Source organism: Nematolebias whitei, chromosome 11, assembly GCF_014905685.2.
Source record: "Nematolebias whitei isolate Nwh7 chromosome 11, NemWhi1, whole genome shotgun sequence".
NCBI lineage: Eukaryota > Metazoa > Chordata > Actinopteri > Cyprinodontiformes > Rivulidae > Nematolebias > Nematolebias whitei.
This window is the reverse complement of record NC_056508.1, coordinates 16,392,957-16,415,210: the sequence shown is the minus strand read 5'-3', so window position 1 is coordinate 16,415,210 and position 22,254 is coordinate 16,392,957. Positions and strand designations below refer to the sequence as shown.

The 22,254-nt window shown below is 43.1% G+C and overlaps 1 protein-coding gene across 1 annotated transcript in view; it reads left to right on the top strand.

Annotated features, from left to right (window-relative positions):
- The window catches only part of uckl1a (uridine-cytidine kinase 1-like 1a), a 35,736-nt gene that overhangs the window by 5,476 nt on the left and 8,006 nt on the right, over positions 1-22,254 (top strand). The window contains exons 3-10 of the mRNA XM_037683932.1: positions 6,260-6,366; positions 17,307-17,477; positions 17,667-17,738; positions 17,831-18,020; positions 18,088-18,149; positions 21,075-21,091; positions 21,179-21,277; positions 21,359-21,452. Of these exons, the coding sequence (XP_037539860.1) occupies positions 6,260-6,366; positions 17,307-17,477; positions 17,667-17,738; positions 17,831-18,020; positions 18,088-18,149; positions 21,075-21,091; positions 21,179-21,277; positions 21,359-21,452 (812 nt within the window). The remainder of the gene's footprint in view (positions 1-6,259; positions 6,367-17,306; positions 17,478-17,666; positions 17,739-17,830; positions 18,021-18,087; positions 18,150-21,074; positions 21,092-21,178; positions 21,278-21,358; positions 21,453-22,254) is intronic.

Here is a 22,254-nt window from a genome sequence, read left to right as displayed (position 1 = left end):
GATAGATAGATAGATAGATAGATAGATAGATAGATAGATAGATAGATAGATAGATAGATAGATAGATAGATAGATAGATAGATAGATAGATAGATAGATAGATAGATAGATAGATAGATAGATAGATAGATAGATAGATAGATAGATAGATAGATAGATAGATAGATAGATAGATAGATAGATAGATAGATAGATAGATAGATAGATAGATAGATAGATAGATAGATAGATAGATAGATGCAGAAGACACAAATTTGGAAAAAGACAATATGCACATGCACAAGGTGGTCGGGAGTACTACATTCATGATTAACATCCATCCATTCATTATCTTACGCTTATTCCAAAGTCGGGTCACGGGGGCAGCAGCTTGAGCAGGGAGGCCCAGGCATCTCTTTCCACAGTCACCTCTTCCAGCTCTTCTGGAAGGATTTTAAGGCGTTCCCACACTAACCGAGAGACATAGTCTCTCCAGCATGTCCTGGGACTTCCCGTGTCTCCTCCCAGTCGGACATGCCCGAAGCACCTCCTTAGGGTGGCACCCAGGGAGCATCCTTACCAGATGCTTGAACCACCTCAACTGGCTCTTCTCGACATGCTGAGCCTCTTCTGGATATCTGAACTTCTCACCTTATCTCAGTCCTTCTCAAATAGTGGAGCGTGCCCCCCATGGGGGGGCCCAAGGCAATGCCGGGGGAGCGCATGTTACCCCGGGGAACATGCTTTTTTTTTTAAATCAGCCCATTGTTTTATTTATTTTTGTTTAGTAGGTGAAAATGTTTTATATAACACTCCTGAGTTAAAATGTTGCTGATCAATTTGAATTTATTATTATTTATTGATTATATTTCATTTTGGGCAGCACGGTGGCGCAACTGGTAGAGCTGCTGCCTCTCAGCAAGGAGGTTGCCGGTTCAAATCCCGGTCCAGGGGCCTTCCTGGGTGGAGTTTGCATGTTCTCTCTGTGCATGCGTGGGTTTTCTCCGGGTAATCCGATTTCCTCCCACAGACCAAAAACATACATATTAGGCTGATTGGTAACACTAAATTGTCCCTAGGTGTGAGTGAGAGAGTGAATAGTTGTTTGTCTCGTTTGTCTCTATGTGTCCCTGTGATGAACTTGTGACCTGTCCAGGTTGTACCCCGCCCCTCGCATAGTAATTGCTGGACATGGGCACCGGCGACCCCCGTGACCCAAAATGGAATAAGCGGGTAAAAGATAATGGATGGATGGATGGATTCTATTTAATTTTATTTCTCAGTATCAAATGGTCAAAAATGTTTACAGTTTAAATAGGGATTTAAGTTTTATTTTTGAGGCAAATTGATGCACTTTAAGTTGTTTCTGTTACAGACTAAAAAAAATGTTATTAACACTAGAAGTCCCAGAGAAGGGTCATTTAACATTTCTACCTTTGGAACCCAGAGACGGGTCGAGTGACCTGAAGGATTTTAGCTAACATCCTATAATGAGCTGTTAACAGGCGCTTTTGTTTTGTAAATAAGGCCATTACTGGTGCACCACAGGAGGGGGCACGCTTAACTCCCAACTAACTGTTTTTCATTGAGTTTAGCCATTTAGTTTCTAGTTAGTTATATTCAGTTTATTGTATTTTATAATATGAAGATTTTTTATATATATATTGGTGGCACGTTGTTGCACATTTTGAACAAATTGAAGTCGATTTACCGTTTATTTTTCAATTGGTTTGGCTCATTTCTTGAAACCGAGATGACATTCTCAAAACACCATGTGAAACACAACTCAAGAGACTTTGCATTTTGAGGTTACTGACAATTTGTATGAAACACATATTTTGTTTTGATATATATAGTATTTAGCTTAGTTTTGAGCAAAAAAGCACAGACCATAAGCAATTGTGTGTAAGTCAAGAGGACTAAAACTTCAGCATGAGAAATATAAAAAACAACAACCGTTATTTGTTTCCATGCTTTTTATTTTTGTCATAAAAATACAAGGGATAAAACAATTCTACACATATTTACACTATGCTCTAGTGGGGGGGCTGCGTGTGTGTGAGTGGCATGTCCTCCTTATGTGACTGGCATTTCAGCACTCACTCAGCAGTCCATCTGCACTGTCGAAACATACCTGGCACTGCCAGGGTATGTCCCTGGTACATTTGCCACATGTGTATTTGTAGCAGTTGACGCATCTCACAGTTGCACAATTGTTCGTGCATCGATGTTTGATCTGACACTTTGCCCTTTTGCCAGGGCTGGGTGTGGAAGGTTGTTGCTGAAGCAGTTTCTCCTTGCGTGCCTTCTTCTCACAATTAATTTGGTTATTTTTTTCTAAACTGTCATTTTGATCCCACTTCTCTTTTTTCTGAAAGAAAAACATTACTAAAATCTTTTAGAAAAACTTTTGCATATATCTTGAAACAGATTGTATGTTTTGCAAACTTTTGTTTTGTTTTGTTCATTTGGCAAAATGACCTGGATAATGCATCTCTCCCAAAACACTTCATGTATGCTTCAAAACAAAATATGTGTTTCATACAAATTGTCAGTAACCTCAAAATGCAAAGTCTCTTGAGTTGTGTTTCACATGGTGTTTTGAGAATGTCATCTCGGTTTCAAGAAATGAGCCAAACCAATTGAAAAATAAACGGTAAATTGACTTCAATTTGTTCAAAATGTGCACCAACGTGCCACCAAGAGATATAAGTTCAAAATATAACCAGTTGATTTTGCATCTGTTTGGAGTATTAGACGGACGTTTGTGTGAGTTCAACTTATCTCTCCCCTGCTGATTCCTAAGGCAATGGCCACATTTACAAATGAAAGGATGCTAATTGGAGCCATCAGAGTTGTCCGGTTTGGAGGACTACTTTGACTAAGGCTGCGCTTTTTTGCGCAAGTGAACCTGGCTTCTAAATCCCCCGCTCCCTGGATTGGACATTGGGATGCAGTCTGGTGAGGTGGGTGTGTCTGAGTTACTTGTGTGCATATTTAAAACAAATGGCAGTTAATGGCCCGCAAATTGTTGAGGAGAAGGAGGGGGTTTGTCCTCAGGATCTTGAAAATCTAGTCACTCTAGTGCTAAGGGTCTTTTGACCCTTTTTCAGGACTTCTGGGGGGAGGTCGAAATTCCTGGGACTTCTAGTGTTAAAGTTATTCTTCATGGTAAGTTGATCTATACTCTTTTTTTTTCTTTAATGTTGATAAGGACACAATGTTATGCAGAAGTGTACTTATAAAATTTTATAGACAAATTATACTATTTACAGTTACAGTGGAGAGTTGGGGGTGCAAAATTTTTACTTCTTCCTGGGGGAGTATAACAGAAAATAATTGAGAAGCACTGCCCTATCTCTACGGGAGAGTCCAGCTACCCTGCGGAGGAAACTCATTTCAACTGCCTGTATCCACGATCTCATTCTTTGTCACTACCCAGAGTTCATGACCATAGGTGAGGGTAGGAATGTAGACCGACCGGTAAACACAGAGCTTTGCCCTGCAGCTCATCTCTCTCTTCACCACAATGGACCGGTACAGAGTCCGCAATACTGCAGATGCTGCACCAATCAGTCTGTCAATCTCACGTTCCATTCTTCCCTCACTAGTGAACAAAACCCCAAGATACTTGAACTCCTCCACTTGAGGCAGAACCTCACCCTCGACCCGAAGAGAGCAATCCACCCTTTTCCGGTTCAGGACCATGACCTCAGATTTGGAGGTGTTGATTCTCATCCCAGCTGCTTCACACTTGGCTGTGAACCACTCCAGTGAGAGCTGAAGATCACGGCATGATGACTCCAACAGGACCACATCATCTGCAAAGACCAGAGATGGAATCCTGAAGCCACCGAACCGGAAACCCTCCACCCCCTGGCTGCACCAAGAAATTCTGTCCATAAGTTATGAACAGAATCCGTGACAATGGGCAGCCCTGGTAGAGTCCAACTCCCACCTTGAAGGTGTCTGACTTATTACCGGCAATGTGAATCAAACTCTCGCACCACTTCTATAGGGACGAAACAGCCTGTAACAATGGGCCCCCGATCCCATACTCATGGAGCACCCCCCACAGTGTACCCCAAGTAACACAGTTGAATGCCTTCTCCATGTCCACATAGCACATGTAGACTTGATGGGCAAACTCCCATGACCCCTCGAGGACCCTAGTGAGGGTAAAGAGCTGATCCCGTGTTCCATGGCCAGGACGGAACCCACATTGTTCTTCCTTGATCTGAGGTTCAACCAACAATCGGACTCGCTTCTCCAGTACCCCTGAATAGACCTTACCAGGGAGGCTAAGGAGCGTGATGCCCCTATAATTGGAGCACACCCTCCGGTCCCCCTTTTTGAAGAGGGGAACCACCACTCCAGTCTGCCAATCCAGTGGCACTGCCCCCAATGTCCATGCAACATTGCAAAGGTGTGTCAACCAAGACAAGCCTACAACATCCAGAGCCTAATTGAAATTAGAGTGAATCTCATCCACTCCCGGAGCCCTGCTGCCTCGGAACTTTTTAACTATCTTGGCAACCTCAGCCACAGTTATGAGCAGATCATCCCCATAGTCAACCGACAGCTTCCTCCATGGAAGTTGTGCTGGTGGGATTGAGAAGGTCCAAGAAGTATTCCTTCCACCTCCCAACTACATCACTGGTTGAGGTCAACAGCACCTCACCTTCACTGAACACAGTGTTAGTAAAGTGTTGCTTTCCCATCCTCAGCCGTCTGATGGTTTGCCAGAATCTCCTTGGAGCCCGAGAGTCTTTATCCAAGGTCTCACTGAACTCCTCCCACATCCGAGCTTTTGCCTCAGTAACAGCCAAGGCTGCAGACCGCTTAGCCCTCCGGTACTCCTCAGCTGCCTCCAGAGTGCCACTGGCCAACAAGGCCCGATAGGACTCCTTCTTTAGTTTGATAGCTTCCCTAACCCAGGGTGTCCACCACCGAGTTTGTGGATGGCCAGCGCGAGAAGCACCAACAACCTTGTGAACACAGCTCAAGGCAGCTACCTCAACAAGCGAGGTGCGGAACATGGCCCACTCAGACTCAATATCCCCCACCTCAGCTGGGATGCAGTTAAATCTCTCCCGGAGGTGTGAGTTAAAGATCTCTCTGACAGGTTCTTCTGCCAGGTGTTTCCAGCAAACCCTCACTACATGTTTGGGTCTACAAGGTCTGTCTGGCATCTTCCTCCACCATCTGAGCCAACTCACTACCAGGTTGACAGCTCAGCTCCTTTCTTCACCCAAGTGTTCAAACAAATGGCTGCAAATCAGATGACATGACTATGAAATCAATCCTCAATCTACGACCTAAGGCATCCTGGTGCCAAGTGCACTTATGTTCGAACATGATGTTCGTGATGGACAAACTATGACTAGCACAGAAGTCCAACAACAGAACTCTGTTCAGGTTCAGATCAGAGAGGCCATTCCTCCCAATCACAGGCAACCCAACTTACATGTACAGTTTTTTTGTGTAAATTCACTCCTTTTTTGTTTTTTACCCACTATAAACATTGAAAAAACAATAATGTTTCAAGAAGTTGTTCTCGTGTAAATGGGGCCCTATAGTAGGTAGATCACTTTGACTTGGTTATTTTAAAAGTAGCTTGCATGCTGAAAAACTGTGGACACCCCTGCCCTAGATATTAGTTCTCTGCTTCACACAGAAGGCTGTGGGAACTCGGTGGTCCGTGGTTGGGTAAGGAAGGGCATCTGGCATAAAAATAATTGACAAGTCTTCGTGCGAGTTAGTTTGTCATGGCAAACCCTGAAGAAGGGAATAGTTGAAAGAAGAGATTAATATTAATGTTATATTGTTGTTGTTAATGTTATTATTGTTATTATTAATAATGTCATTGTTATTATTATTATTATCATTGTTATTATAATTATAGATAATAGAATAGAAGGTTAGAAATAACCTTTATTGTCCTTCAGTGGGGACATTCATGTGTACCAGCAGCAAAGTGACTTGCGTAAACAATGCAGATTAATACAAGGGTAGAAAATATAAAAAACAGAAAATGAATGAGACTGTACAGTAAGGGAAAATTTACAGCATGAGGAAAAAAATACTGTGCAGTTGTTAAAAATAGCATACTTAAGATTCAAGAGATTTGAATAGAGAAGGATCATTTTAAGAATGTACAACATGTGCACATGTTTTTGCATGTACAAGAAAACGCACTATGTCCAAGAAATGAAAAACTGCATGTAACAGAAGGGATGAAAACATTATTCTGAACCTTTGGATTTGTGTGGGTCTGCAGGGTTGTGTGGGGGCACAGCTTCAGGGAAGACCACCGTGGCCACTAATATCATTGAGGCCTTGGACGTGCCGTGGGTTGTGCTGTTGTCCATGGACTCATTCTACAAGGTGAGCGAGGCACACCTTTAACACGTATTCTTATTACCCATCACTGTGAAAGGCAAGCAATCATGCAACTACCTCCGTCTTTGTGTGTTCCTGTGTGTGAACTCGATTCAAAATGGCTGCCACAACTAATCACTCTTATCCAACACAAAACTGTCTTCAATGCTTTCAGTTTTACAGATGAGCTCAAATCTGGTGCGGTGAAAACTGACAGTAAACCCCAACGGTGGCTGACAGTAAACCCCAACACATTGACAAGACTGGTTTTTAGGATTCGTGCACGACACTGAACACCAGGAATGGTTAAAATGTCAATAAATCGTCGCTGGTGGGGGTTTGGTTCTAAGCACGGGTCCAATCTGCAGAGATATGAGAGTCCGTGAACTGGGTAGGACTGTGATGATTCAGAGGGTAATAAAGTTCAGAGTCACTAACCTTCACAGTCGAGTTTGAGAGGTAATCCTTTAGCTGGTTCAGCAGGATGACATCATGGGCTGTGAGCAGGCAGCAGTAGAGAGTGATCCAGCAGAGTAGTTTTAGGGGTAATCCCAAGGGTGAGGTCCGGTGAAGCAGGCATGGGTCGAAAACCGTTGGGCAGAAATCTGAATCGAAATCTGAAACGTGATCCAAAGAGAGAAGTTGTGATAATCATAAGCAGAGTTATTACTGTAGTCAGAAAGCAGAGTACAGAATAGGTAAGGATTAAGCAAGGCAAGGAAACCAGAAGACAGGCGTGGGGTCAAACCAGGAGAGAGAGGCAAAGCTATGGCATGGACTCTGGACATCTACAAACTCAAGGTATTCGACAATCTGGCTCTGAAAGACTGTGAACATGAAGCTTAAGTAGTGAGCTGAACAGGTGCATGGAATCAGGGCTGATTGCTGTGGAGGAACAGAGTGGGTGAGGAGTGGCTGCAGCAGAGCATAAAGCAGGATAAACAAAAACAGGAAGGCATGAATAAAAGCAGGAAAAAACAAGGACTGTGGCATGAAGGAGCAGAAACTACGACAGGTGGGGGCAGAAATGTGACACATATGGTCAGAAGGCTACAGATCACACAAGATAATTGTCTGAAACTGAGCCGTAAGGTAGCAGGTGATATGCATTCCTTCAAGATGATGAGTCTGGCTACACTCAGGAGGTGGAACACCTGGAGAGCTGGTGCAGGAAGAACAACCTTCACATCAATGTGAAGAAGATGAAAGAGATTGTTGTGGATTTCATAAGCAGCAAACACCACCCCCCACCCTGAAATAGGAGGATCTGCAGTTGAGGTGTTCTCCAGCTACAAGTACTTGGGTGTGCACCAGAATAACAACCTCAGCTGGGGCAACAACACTACCAGCCTAATCAAGAAAGCACATCAGCGATTCTACTTCCTCAGGCAGCTGAGGCAAGCTAGACTGGGAAGCTCAGTCCTTACCTCCTTCTGCACTGGAGAGCATTCTGTGCTCCAGCATCAATGTGTGGCACGAGGGCTGCACAGCTGGAGAAAGAAAAGCTTTGCAGAGAGTGGTGAAGGTTGCACAGAAGACTGTTGGAGTCAGTCTCCCCACCATCACAGAAACCCACACATCCAGATGCAGGAAGAGGGCCACCTGTATCTTGAAGGGCTCCACTCACCCAGCACACACGCTTTTTGCCCCGCTCCCCTCAGGCAGGAGGTTGTGGAGCATTAAGTGTAGAACCACTAGACTGAGGAACAGCTTTTACCCTGGAGCTGTTAGACTCATAAATCTCTAACCAGAAAAATCACTGTAATGCCACTTTATTTGGTGATATGTGACACCATGGTGTTGATAGAAAGAGAAAAGGAGTAGGGGTGGTTCTGAAGGAGGAGTTGGCAAAGAATGTAATCGAGGTGAAAAGAGTGTCAGATAGGGTGATGTGCCTGAACATAGAAGTCAAAGGTCTAATGCTAAATATTGTCAGTGGTTATGCTCCACAGGTTGGATGTGATGTGAAGGAGAAATATACATTTTGGAAAGATCTGGTAGAAGTGAGAGTATTCCCAGGGAGGAGAGAGTGGTGATTGGAGCAGATCTGAATGGACATGTTGGTGAAAGAAACAGAGGGGATGAGGAAGTAGGCTTGGTGTCAAGGAAAGAACCCAGGAAGGACAGATGGTGGTGGATTTTGCCAAGAGAATGAAAATGGCTATAGTCAACACCTATTTTCAAAAGAGGGAGAAACATAGAGTGACCTATAAGAGTGGAGGAAGGAGTGCGCAAGTAGACTACATTCTGTGTAGAAGAGGAAACCTGAGGGAGATTGGAGACTGTAAGATTGTGGCAGGGGAGAGCATGGCCAGACAGCATCATATGGTTGTGTGTAGAATGACTGTTTTTGTGAAAAAGAGTAAAATCAGAGAAGAAGCCCAAATGGTGGAAGCTGAGAAAAGAAGAATGTTGTGACAAATTCAGAGATGAGCTGTTAAAGGCTCTGGGTAGTAATAAAAAGCTTCTAAATGACTTGGCTACTACAGCAACAGTAATTAGAGAGACAGGTAGGAAAGTACTTGTTGTGTCATCTAGACAGAGAATGGATGATAATGAAACCTGGTGGTGGAATAGTGAAGTGCAGGATGCCTTTCAAAGAAAGAGGTTAGCCAAGAAGAAATATGACCGTGAGAGGACGGGAAGAGAGGAGACAGGAAAATAAGGAGATAGGACATAGATCAAAGAGGGAGGTGGCTAGGGCTGGGTACCTTTCTAAAAAAAAAAAAAAAACGGTATCTACCGGTACCGGTGTCGGTACGTTCACTTCGGTATCGGTTCCTGGATGGTTCTTTTTTCGGTACCAGTTTTGTACTTACTATTAATTCTAACAAGAATAAAATTATGTTACACATTACAGTACAAATTGTGAGTTTTATTTTTTAACTTCGGTATTTTTCTATTCCAAGCAGTTTTCTTACATAAAAACAAACAAATACTTTCCAGGTCAAAAGACCAGTTACAAACCAGTGACACGTCAGTGTCTAATGTTCACTGCTACACACTGAGGACCTTTTCACTTCACAGTTTTTTCTTCAGAAAAATCAACATGTCTGTTTTCTCTGGACACAAACAAGCCCACTCCTGGCTGATGGTGTCTCCAGCAGCAGAAAATGTTAACTCTGAGGGTGTACATGATGCTTGTTGCACACACAGATACCTGGTTGTCAGTTTGACAGCACTGACATATTGTCCCTCACATTCCACCAGCAGGTCACTGGATTCAATGAGGTAGGGTTGATGCAGACATCTGCACCACTGTAATAATAATAATAATACATTTTATTTCAAAGGCGCCTTTCTGGCACTCAAGGACACCGTACAAAGAATAAAATCAGCAGTAACAGAAACTAAGAGATGAAAAGAAAAGAAAAGAAAAAGAAAGGAAGAAAAAAGACAATGTATAAAATCAATATAAAATCAATATAAAATCAGGCAAAACCAATTGTGTCAGGTGGAAAAAGCAGATCTAAAAAGGTGTGTTTTGAGTTCTGATTTGTATTGTGAGATTGACTTTATGTTTCTAATGTGAGGTGGTAACGAGTTCCAAAGTCGGGGAGCAGAGCGACTGAAGGCTCTGCTCCCCATGGTGGTGAGACGGGCGGAGGGGACAGTCAAAAGGATGGAGGAGGATGATCTGAGGGAGTGAGAGGGAATGGCAATATGAATAAGATTTGAAAGATATGGTGGGGAGAGATTGTAGAGGGCCTTGAAAGTGAACAGGAGAATTTTGTAATCTATGCGGAACTTGGTTGGCAGCCAGTGGAGTTTTTGCAGGACTGGAGTGATGTGATGAATGGATGGGGTTTTGGTGATGATGCGGGCAGCTGAGTTCTGGACCAGTTGGAGCTTATGAAGAGATTTGTGGGTGAGACCGAACAGAAGGGAGTTGCAATAGTCCAGGCGCGATGTAACCAGACAGTGAACAAGGATGGCAGTGGAATGGGGAGTAAGGGAGGGGCGGAGGCGGTTGATGTTGCGTAGGTGAAAATAAGCCGAACGGATGGTGTTGTTGATATGAGACTGGAAAGAAAGAGTGCTGTCGAGGATGACACCTAGACTCTTTACCTGAGGGGAGGGAGAAATGGAACGGTTATCAATGTCAATACTGAAATTTTTGGTTTTAGCCAGTGTGGATTTTGTACCAATGAGAAGAACCTCTGTTTTGTCACTGTTAAGTTTAAGAAAATTTGAGGTGAACCAGGATTTTATTTCAGTCAAGCAGTCGGTAAGCGAGGATGGCGGGAGGTTGGAGGCGGGCTTACTGGAAACATAGAACTGGGTGTCATCCGCATAACAGTGGAAATCGATATTGTGCTTGTGGAAAATAGTGCCGAGGGGTCTCTTCCTGAATCTTCTCTGGGATTCTCTGGGGTTTAGGGCTCTGATCATCTCCCTAAATGACATGAGAACAAAATATCAACAATAACATGGTTGTGTTATTATTACTCAAAAAACATTATGTAGGCTGAGAGAGAAAAGCTTAACTGGTCAACAAAATCCTTTACAGTTTACTTACCTCCACCATGCAGCTCCAGTGTAGAAAAAGCAGCAAACTTTTAACAACAAAGTCTGACTGTCCTGTGGCACCCCCACCTCGCTTTTCTCTTGTCCTCCTCGCATCAGGGTCAGAACCTCCTGTGAGGAGAACATTAACATAAACAGTGAACATAAGGTGAACTGTTTAAGCAGCTGACTGGATGGATGAGTAGTTTTACAAGCTAAGATTTATGTTACTGTCAATCTTTAGTTAGCTTCTGAGTTTAGCTAGCCACATAGATAAAATTAATTTACACACTAATATCTTAACGTTAGCATTACATGGGTCATAATTTATTTCACCGCGATGTACGTGTTAAGATGCAGTTACGCTAACAAACGTAAACTCACCAGCTGAAACACACAGAGCCATCCTCGGAGTTCTTTGATGAAGAGTCCGGTCGTGGAGATAATGAATCAAGACGTTCAGGCTCTCACAGGCTGACTTTAATGCTGAGAGGAGGAGGGGGAGGCTGTTGAACTCCTCTCTCCTCGCTGAAAAACACGGAGCAACTTTCTGCAGCGCGTATTGTCGAAGCCATTCGACAACACGCGCTGCACACGTGAACTTGTCTGTGGGCATCACCAGCACCATAGACATACATTACAGTATACATAAATTAGGTACGGAAGCTCTATACAGCTCTGGGTGTAATCTGGGTGTAGTCTGTTTGTCATATGTCTGGTGTTTTACCAGCCTGCATGCTGAAACCACGTGACACGTTACAGCCAATACCGAAACTTGATACCGAAAGAAGAGTGACGTTTCAATACATACACCGACCGGTGCAGTTCGGTCAGTGCCATAAAAGAGCCTCGGTTCGGTACTCAGCCCTAGAGGTGGCAAAGGCAAAACAGAAGGCGTATGATGAGTTGTATGGGAGGCTGGACACTAAAGAGGGTGAGAAGGACTTGTACTGATTGGCGAGACAAAGGGATCAGTCTGGAAAGGATGTGCAACAGATTAGGCTTGTTAAAGATAGGAATGGTAATGTTCTAACAAGTGAGGAAAGTATGATGGGAAGATAGAAGGAGTACTTTGAGGAACTAATGAATGAAAATAATGAAAAAGGAAGAAGAGCAGAGGACATGGGAATTGTGGACCAGGAAGTGGGAAAGATTAGTGAGGGTGAAGACTGGAAAGCTCTGATAAAAATGAAGAAGGGGAAGGCAGTAGGACCTGATGACATATCAGTGGAGGTTTGGAAATGTTTTGGAGAAATGACAGTGAGGCTTTTGGCTCAAATATTCAATGGCATATTTGAGGGGGAGAAGATGCCTGAGGAATGGAAAAGAAGTGTGATGGTGCCCATTTTAAAAAACAAGGGTGATGTACAGAGTTGTAGCAACTGTAGGGGAATTAAGTTGATGAGTCACACAATGAAAACCTGGGAAGGAGTTGTGCAAGCTAGATTTAGACGAGAGGTGACTATTTGTAAGTAGCAGTATGGTTTCTTGCCATGAAAGAGCACCACAGATGCCATCTTTTCTTTGCAGATGCTGATGAAGTACAGTCCAGCATATGACGGGGTGCTAAGGGAGAAGGTGTGGTATTGCTTGAGGAAATATGAAGTGGCAGAGAAGTATGTTAGACTGGTACAGGACATGTATGAGGACAGCAGGACAGTGGTGAGATGTGCTGTAGGAGTGACAGATAGCTTCAAGGTGGTGGTGGTGGGGGGGGGGTATTGCGTCAAAGATTGGCTCTGAGCTCCTTCTAGTTTGCTCTGGCGATGGACCGACTAACAGATGAGGTCAGGAATGAATTCCCTTGTACTATGATGTTTGCAGATGACATTGTAATTTGTGGTAAGAACAGGAAAGAGGTGGAAGAGAACTTGGAGAGGTGGTTGTACGCACTTGAAAGAAGAGGAATGAAAGCCAGGTGTAGTAAGGCAGAGCACATGTGTGTGAATGAGAAGGAGGCCGGTGTAACAGTGAGGCTACAAGGAGCAGAGGTCACAAAGGTTCAGGACTTCAAGTACTTGGGGTCCACTGTCCAGGGAAATGGGGAATGCGGTAAAGGTGAAGAAGAGAGTCTAGGCAGGAAGGAATGGATGGAGAAAAGTTTCAGGAGTGAATTGCGACAAAAATGTGTCAGCAAAGGTCAAAGGAAAAGTTTACAGGTCCTTCTCAAAAAATTAGCATATTGTGGTAAAGGTCATTATTTTCTATAATGTAATGATAAAAATGAAATTTTCATATGTTTCAGATTCATTGCACACCAACTGAAATATTTCCGGTCTTTAATTGTTTTAATACTGATGATTATGGCATACAGCTCATGAAAACCCAAAATGCCGGTCCCAAAAAATTAGCATATCATGAAAAGGTTCTCTAAATAAGCTATTAACCTAACCATCTGAATCAACGACATATCTCTAAACACCTGCAAAAGATTCCTGAGGCTTTTAAAAACTCCCAGCCTTGTTCATTACTCAAAATCGCAATCATGGGTAAAACTGCCGACCTGACTGCTGTCCAGAAGGCCATCATTGACACCCTCAAGCAAGAGGGTAAGACACAGAAAGAAACTGCTGAACGAATAGGCTGTTCCCAGAGTGCTGTATCAAGGCATCTCTGTGGGAAGTCTGTGGGAAGGGAAAGTGTGGCAGAAAACGCTGCACAACGAGAAGAGGTGACCGGACCCTGGGGAGGGTTGTGGAGAAGGGCCGATTCCAGACCTTGGGGGACCTGCGGAAGCAGTGGACTGAGTCTGGAGTAGAAACATCCAGAGCCACCGTGCACAGGCGTGTGCAGGAAATGGGCTACAGGTGCCTCATTCCCCAGGTCAAGCCACTTTTGAACCAGAAACAGCGGCAGAAGCACCTGACCTGGGCTACAGAGAAGCAGCACTGGACTGTTGCTCAGTGGTCCAAAGTACTTTTTTCGGATGAAAGCAAATTTTGCATGTCATTCGGAAATCAAGGTACCAGAGTCTGGAGGAAGACTGGGGAGAAGGAAATGCCAAAATGCCAGAAGTCCAGTGTGAAGCACCCACAGTCAGTGATGGTCTGGGGTGCCATGTCAGCTGCTGGTGTTGGTCCACTATTTTATCAAGGGCAGGGTCAATGCAGCTAGCTATCAGGAGATTTTGGAGCACTTCATGCTTCCATCTGCTGAAAAGCTTTATGGAGATGAAGATTTCATTTTTTAGCACGACCTGGCACCTGCTCACAGTGCCAAAACCACTGATAAATGGTTTACTGACCATGGTATTACTGTGCTCAATTGGCCTGCCAACTCTCCTGACCTGAACCCCATAGAGAACCTGTGGGATATTGTGAAGAGAAAGTTGAGAGACTCAAGACCCAACACTCTGGATGAGCTTAAGGCCGCTATTGAAGCATCCTGGGCCTCCATAACACCTCAGCAGTGCCACAGGCTGATTGTCTCCATGCCACGCCGCATTGAAGCAGTCATTCATGCAAAAGGATTCCCGACCAAGTATTGAGTGCATAACTGAACATGATTATTTGAAGGTTGGCGTGTTTTGTATTAAAAACACTTGTCTTTCATTGGTGGGATGAAATATGCTAATTTTTTGGGACAGGCATTTTGGGTTTTCATGAGCTGTATGCCATAATCATCAGTATTAAAACAATTAAAGACCTGAAATATTTCAGTTGGTGTGCAATGAATCTGAAATATATGAAAGTTTCATTTTTATCATTACAATATGGAAAATAATGACCTTTATCACAATATGCTAATTTTTTGAGAAGGACCTGTATAAGACAGTTGTGAAACCAGCTATGTTGTATGGTCTGGAGACAGTGACATTGACAAAAAGACAGTAGAAAGAACTGGAAGTGGCAGAGATAAATATGTTGAGGTTCTCCTTAGGAGTGACAAGGCTGGATAAGATTTGGAAAGCGATCATCAGAGGTAGCGCACAAGTTGAACAACTGGGAGATAAATGCCCCTTTTCCACTGCTCTTATTCAGCCCCAACTTGGCTCTTTTTCACTCGCTTTTCCACTGTCACTTTTTAGCTGATTCTGCCTCTTTTTTTGTCCCTGCTTCTCTGGTGGGACCAAGCGAGCTGAGCCAGCACCTAAACGTGACGTCAGAACACTGTCTGTCACTGATTGCTCAGGGGGAGGAGTCACTGGATCTCGCAGAACCTTTTCACCGATCCTCCATTTGCAATTACTCAGAACTCGGAGCAGCGGATGGACCTATTTTTAAGATTTTAAAAACAATAATGACAACACCGTGGTCGAATGCTGAAGTCCGGGCGTTTTTTTGTGTTTGGTGACTGACGAAAAAATTCAGAGAGCTAGTCACCGCGGAGGATCATACAAGCTGCCGACCCATTGAAGCTGGGACGGAGAGTGGAAACTTACAAAAAAAAACCCAAAAAAACATTTTATGTATAAAAAATAATGTTTTTTTTTTTTTATCAGTGAAGATTAAAAATAAATAAACGGTGCCAGCTTTATCATGAAATCATGTTTTCACTTTGATTTTATTAATAATCTGTTAATTAAAGTTAACTCAGCTGAAAAATCATAAAAATACAAAATTATTGTATCTCTCATGAATATTTCCCTCAAACATGTTTAAAGAAGAGATGCAGCCTTTGGTTCAACTTTATTCTAACCCACAGACGTACAAATCACAAAACACGAATTACACTTTAAATCAAAGCTAAAATAAAATAATCTGTACAAGAAACAAAACCACACAACTAAATTAAACAATAAAAGTAGACACAATGAGTGCAAATACATCAAATGATAAAGAAAAATATAACAATTTTAATACAGGTGTTTTTATAGAATCTGGTTCATCATGAGTTTAACTCCATCGCAGAACTCTCGCTCGGTGAACTAAAGTTCATTAAAAGTTCATTAGCAGGACGTTTACCGGTTCATACTTTTATGCCTGGCTCTATAGCAAATTAGCATTAGCTTACCATCACTCGTCATATAATCTTTTCCAACACCCCCCTGTTCTTCTCCAGAGTCTTTTGCCTCGCTGCCCACAGACTTTTTCTGGGTCTCTTCCCTTTGACGTTTGACAAAAAGTCACAGACTGAGCAGAATGTTCAATAAAGCAATGAGATCCTCCATTTTGGTTGTGTATCTTTTCAGGGTCTTCTTCTTCCAGTGGTAGCTAGTAAATAGCTTAAGGGAGCACTACCGGCACCAGGTGGTAAGGCTACTTGGATTCTGGACACGTCTCCAGAACCAGTCCTGAAAGTGCAGTGGAAATGCATTGTGTAACGAACTGATCTGAGCAGAGCAGAGCCGAGTAGGGCTGAGTAGGAGCGGTGGAAAAGGAGCTAAAGTTAGGGAGGCCAGACTGAGATGATTTGGACACGTCCAGAGGGGGGACAGTGGGTATAATGCTGTTAGAAATGCAGCTGCCAGGAAAGAGACAAAGAGGAAGGTCAAAGAGGAGATATTTGGATTGAGTTGGAGAGGACATGGACATAGTTGGAGTGAGGACAGAAGATGCAGAGGACAGAGTGAGATGGAGGAGGATGACTCACTGTGGAGATCTCTAAAGAGGGAAAAGCCAAAAGAAGAAAAAGAAGAAGATGTGACTTATCTGTGCTACTGATTTCTTGCCTTTAAGCTTTTGTATTCATGCCCATCTGCTCACAATAGACTCATGTTTAGGCTGCTGTTGTAATACATCATATGATATTACATTATTAGTGTTTATTATATATCTTAGATGGGGAGTGGTGGCGCAGAGGTTCGAGAAGGTGGGCCTGTGATTGGAAGATCGACGGTTCAAGCCCCAGTACTGACAACATCAAAAATGTGGGTGGGGTAGGTGAAGCATCCACACCTGCCCCCACCCTCATTCGTCCCACCCTGGGCCCTTGAGCAAGGCCCTTAACCCCCACCATCTGCTTCTCCGGGTGTCCTAGATATCAGCTCTCTGCTCCACACAGAGGGCTGTGGTAGCTCGGTGGTCTGTGGTTGCGTCAGGAAGGACGTCCGGCGTAAAAAAAATAACTGCCAAGTTTTCGTGCGACTTAGTTCACTGTGGCGACCCCTAAAATAGGGAGCAGCCGAAAGAAGAAAAAAAAAGTTTATCTTAAATCCTTGTTTACTGTTTCTTTTTATTCTTTATATTTTTGCTATTTTGGGGTGTAACTGGGACCTTGAGTGCACAATTTTGTTCCATGTACCACATGTGATGCGGATGACAGTAAAGAACCTTGAACCTTGAATGGTTTCTGCTTTTATTCTTGTTATCTGAGTATGGACTGATATGATAGAATGATCCTCTTGAAAGGGAAAAGTTTCCTCACAGCACTGTGCAGTAATCATCATTTCACAGTGCTCGTTCTGATTTTTGTGGCGATGCTTCAGACTACGGAACAGAAACAGAACCAAGTTGTTATTGAACCCATCACATGGTGCGTTTGTGTGTTTGCTCCTTCAGGGTTTGTCCCCCGAGGAGCAGGTCCTGGCAGCAAACAACGACTACAACTTTGACCATCCAGGAGCATTCGACTTCCAGCTGCTGGTCGCCACGCTGAGAAAACTGAAGCAGGGGAAGAGTGTGAAGATCCCCGTGTATGATTTCACCACGCACAGGAGGCAGAAAGACTGGGTGCGCTGATTTTATCGTCTGCACATAGCCTAGTCTCCACAGAGGAGTAATAAAATATGCTTCATAATTAGATATCGGGAGGAAGAAAGCCTAACATTAAATGTCTGCTCTTAAAGCATGTTTTCACGTTTGATTCTGTTAGAAGGTGAAACGAGACATGGACAGCTTTCTTCTTCTACTTTCTTGTAGAAAAACGTGTATGGAGCCAGTGTTATCGTTCTGGAAGGAATTATGGCTTTTGCAGACAAAGAGCTGCTTCAGGTGAGGCCTTTGCTTCGTTCTTTTGGAGAGAACTCCGCAGCCGTCTTGCTGAAGGGATTGAACCGCTCTGAGGTGTTTTCTTCTTTCTGCAGCTCCTGGATATGAAGATCTTTGTGGACACAGACTCAGACATCCGACTGGTGCGCCGCCTCCGCAGGGACATCACGGAGCGCGGGCGGGACATCGAAGGCGTCATCAAGCAGTACAACAAGTTTGTGAAGCCGGCCTTTGAGCAGTACATCGAACCAACCATGAGACTGGCTGATATCGTGGTGCCAAGAGGTAGAAACACTGTGCACGTCATGTTTCACCTGCTGGAAGCAGGAACCTCAGTCTGTCTCCATTTCAGGTGGGGGGAACATGGTGGCCATTGATCTGATCGTTCAGCATGTCCACAGCCAGCTGGAGGAGGTGAGACACCAACAGACTCTTAGAGACTGGCGCCACCTTGTGTTCAGCAGTTAAACTTCAAGCTGCTTTAAAATAAAACTACATAAACCACAATAAAAGTCTGAGAGTGACGTGTTAAATGAGCAGTCAGATTTGCACAGCTTCCTCTGAGGGCCACTTCCTCACTGCAGACTCACAAACTGTACTTTAATTTGATGCACATGCGTCCTGTAAGGCCTGAAGTTTACTGTCGGTTCCTCGTGCTGACAAACAGGAAGTGGAAGAATGAGGATTAGGGTTCGATGAGTCGCAGGGCCGAGTTGAAAACATTTGAAGACAAATCTTTTCTAACAGTCGGAGTTGTTTAAGTCAATACTTCTCACAAATAGAGCTCTGCTTTTTGTGAATTGTTACATTTTCATTTTTTATTTGGTTGTTACTGTGAAAAAATAGAGCAGGTCCAGTAGGTATCAGTGCTGTGGTCTCATAATCCTGAGGCTGCAGGTTTGAGTCCAGGTTGCATCACAAAAGACATCCGGCATAAAACAAATGCCAAATCTTCCATGAAAAAAAAATAAAAAAAATAAAAACTACATTAGGTCTGTTTAATTTGACATCATATGCACTGTTTGAACCTGAATATTAAATTTTGCCTCAAAGTGTTTCTGAAAACATTCTTAATTATTTGACATATTTTTTACACCAAATTAAAATACAAAGTTTGACCAAATCGGCCATAACTAATCTCATAATTCTCCAGCAGTTTTGTCTCCTGTGCGACGTCCAGCTCTTTTATAAAAGAAAAAATCACAATCTTTAAAGGAAGTGGATCTGTTTTGGTCTAACAAACTTTTTTCATTCAACATTTTTACAGATTAGTCCCATTGAGTCCCGAGGACTCATTTTCAAGAGGCCTGTTTTAGACAGACAACAGATAATGTAAAGTACAGACAATAAAATGCAATTAAAATAAAAAGTAGTGTTATAATAACAATAAAATCAAGGTGCCTTATAAAACAAGGTAAAATACTAAAAAAAACCAGTTTGCTTTGATATTTCTAATGAACCTATCAGACTTTTAAAATCCCTTAAAGAAATCAAAGCGGACAGCTTCAGTTCTTGTTGCAAAGCGTTGTGTTTAGATGTGACATAGATTGCCACACTTCCTCCCTTTCTTGGATGATATGAACGACATATATTAAAGCCATCAACTGATACATCTTTGTCCAGAATAGATTTAGTTAACCAAGTCTCAAAAATAACAATAATATCTGCACCAGTTGAACAAGCCCTTACCCTCAGCATATCTATTTTAGGAAGGAGGCTACGAGCATTTATGTGCACAATATGTAATCCTGACATGTTTTCAAAGTCTGTTGGAGTACTGCATGATGTGATAGGACCAGGATTAGGCTGAATCCCAGACAACTATAAAAGCATCATAATCAATTATTTCTGGATGTTCTTTGTGACTAAAGTATAATTGCTGGAGTTGATGTTGTAGCACTTGGACCCCATAGTCATTTTTTGACGAGATGTATTTATAAAGACGCAGGTATTTAGAACCCAAAAGCAATGAAGTTGGCATGAACGGACACATTTAGATGCAGTAACATGATTTAACCATCCAGAGTGTCCAAAACAATCATTTTCTTGAGCAGATGTTGCAGGACTTGTTAAAATCTGAAGGTGAACAGAGTCTATAGTCCCAACACCATGTCTACTGAGGAACCATATAACCAATAAGGCAGAAAGGCACAAGTAGTGTCACATTGAAGACAGAGCAAAGTGGCTTCTTAGCTGAAAGTCTATCCACCCTCTGCTGCCTCATCCAAGACACTCAACCAGCAGCGTGTAGTTCGAGCCAAAGCTTGGACCTTTAACCACTCCAGCAGAAACAAGTACACCAACCTGATGGTGTACTGGCCCAAAGTCAGTCCCTGATTATCACCTTCATCCTGGTGGTTTCTTCTGCTTGTTGTTTTCCTCCACTTCTTCATTTTGACGATCTCTTAAATCCAATCTTTTCTCTTTGGAATTCTGCACGCAAACACAAACTTATTGTTGACATAACCAACAAAGTCCATGCTCAATAATCCAGGTATACAATCCAACATTTTTCAGTCAGATTGTATACCTGGATTATTGAGCATGGACTTTGTTGGTGTTGAACCAGTTTGACATGACTGTTGACAAGGGAGAGGGCCGGCACCGGAGGAGGGGGCGTGTTAAAGACACCACCTTAGCACCAACATAACTGGTTTGTTCCACTTTGGAGTAAGCAGTTGGGGGAAGAATCAGTTTTGTTGTGTGTTTCCTTGACTGATGAAGCCTTCCGGGTCAAAGGTGAAACGTTTCTGCACAAAAAAGAAAAAAGAAACTGTCCAGATGACCTGACTGAAAAATGTTGGGTTACTGTTGACATTTTGTACATGTACTGTATATAAAATATAATAAAATCAGTTTTTGTGTTAAAGTAGGATGTTACTGGTTTTGGTGTCATTTTGAACTGAACTAATGTAATGTTCTTTAAACTCCTGCAGCCGCTGGTGAACGACCATAAAAAATATATTTTCTGTCCATTTATTTAGTTTCCTTTAACTCAAGTTGAACATGTAAAACAACAAAATCAAACAGTTGTTTGCTTAGAGCACATCAGACCACTGGGTGGTGTCTATCATCTAATCTGACGGACTTTAGGCCACATGTATGAAAGTTTTTTTGTAAAATGCTGATATTTATTGACCAGCAGGGTCATTAAATACTTGTTTGAATTATTAAAGTTAAATGTTAAAGTTTCAAAGCCACACAGTAGTCTTCTTTAGCAGTTTTATCACCACTCAGTGTGGAGGAGTTGAGTCTCAGATGTGTTGTTCCGGTCCAAACTTTTCCTTTTTATCTTTTTGCTCACTCATATTTCTTTGTGTTTGTCTTCTCGTCATGCAGCGTGAGCTCAGTGTCAGGTATGCTGAAACATGTTTCTGCTCTGTCGCTCCACATGATGAGTCTCAGTAATCCGAGCCTTTAAAACCCAACATCCTTGTCCTCAGGGCGCTCCTGGCCTCCGTCCAGCAGACGCAGCCGCTGCCGCAGACTCTCAGCGTGCTGGAGAGCGTGCCGCAGGTCCGAGGTCTGCACACCATCATCAGGTACCGCCACGTGTCCCTGCACAGCTCCAGGTCCTCTCCACAGAACCTCTGAGGTGGTAGAACAGTTGTGCTCTCCTACAGGAACAGAGAAACCAGCCGAGACGAGTTCATCTTCTACTCAAAGAGACTGATGCGTCTTCTCATCGAGCACGCTCTGACGTTTCTACCCTCTCAGGTGAGTCAGAGACTGGACGACTCCTCCCAGCGTCAGGTTTTCATTGTTCTTCAAAGCAGCCACAGAGAAGAATTAAACATTAGATAAAATATTAAAGATCTGAGATGGTTGCGCTTAGAATAAAGGGTCAAAGGTCACGGTGTTAACAGACACGTCTGTAGATGTTTGTTTACACGCTCCTCTGTTAAAATGACAGGATTTTGTTATGTACAAAAATTGGACCACGAGAAATAATTTCAAAGATTTTCAAACCTTTAATGGAACAATTTGTAAACAATGAGCTAGTTGCATCTGTGCACATGCCCGAAGTAAAACTTTGTTGAAGCATCTGTTGAGTTAGCATGATCTAATGTGACTGATCAGCAGCTTCTCCTCACATTTAGCCAGCATTCCCTCAGGAAGCATCAGCAGCAGCAACGTTATGGAAACTCCCCAGCAATAAATCTGCCATGTGTCTCAGTGAAGACGGCCATCAGGGACCGACAAGCTCTAAAACTGGTGAGAACATGAGACAGGAACTGCAGGGATGAGGCCTACAGCACCGCTGCAGAACGTTCTGGTTGGGTTCTACATATGAGATTTATCTCTGGTGTTCTCCATCAGTTTGGACTGTGGGCTGGAGAAGACTTCTGGCTAAACGTAAAAAAATATATCAAGTCTCCCAAAAGCAGGCTGGAAAATGTGTTCTGGTCTGAAGAACATCAGCCACTGTTTCAGAAGGGCTCATGCAGGAAGATCTCTGGATCATCAGAAGATCTCGTGCAGGAAGATCTATGGATCATCAGAAGGTCTCGTGCAGGAA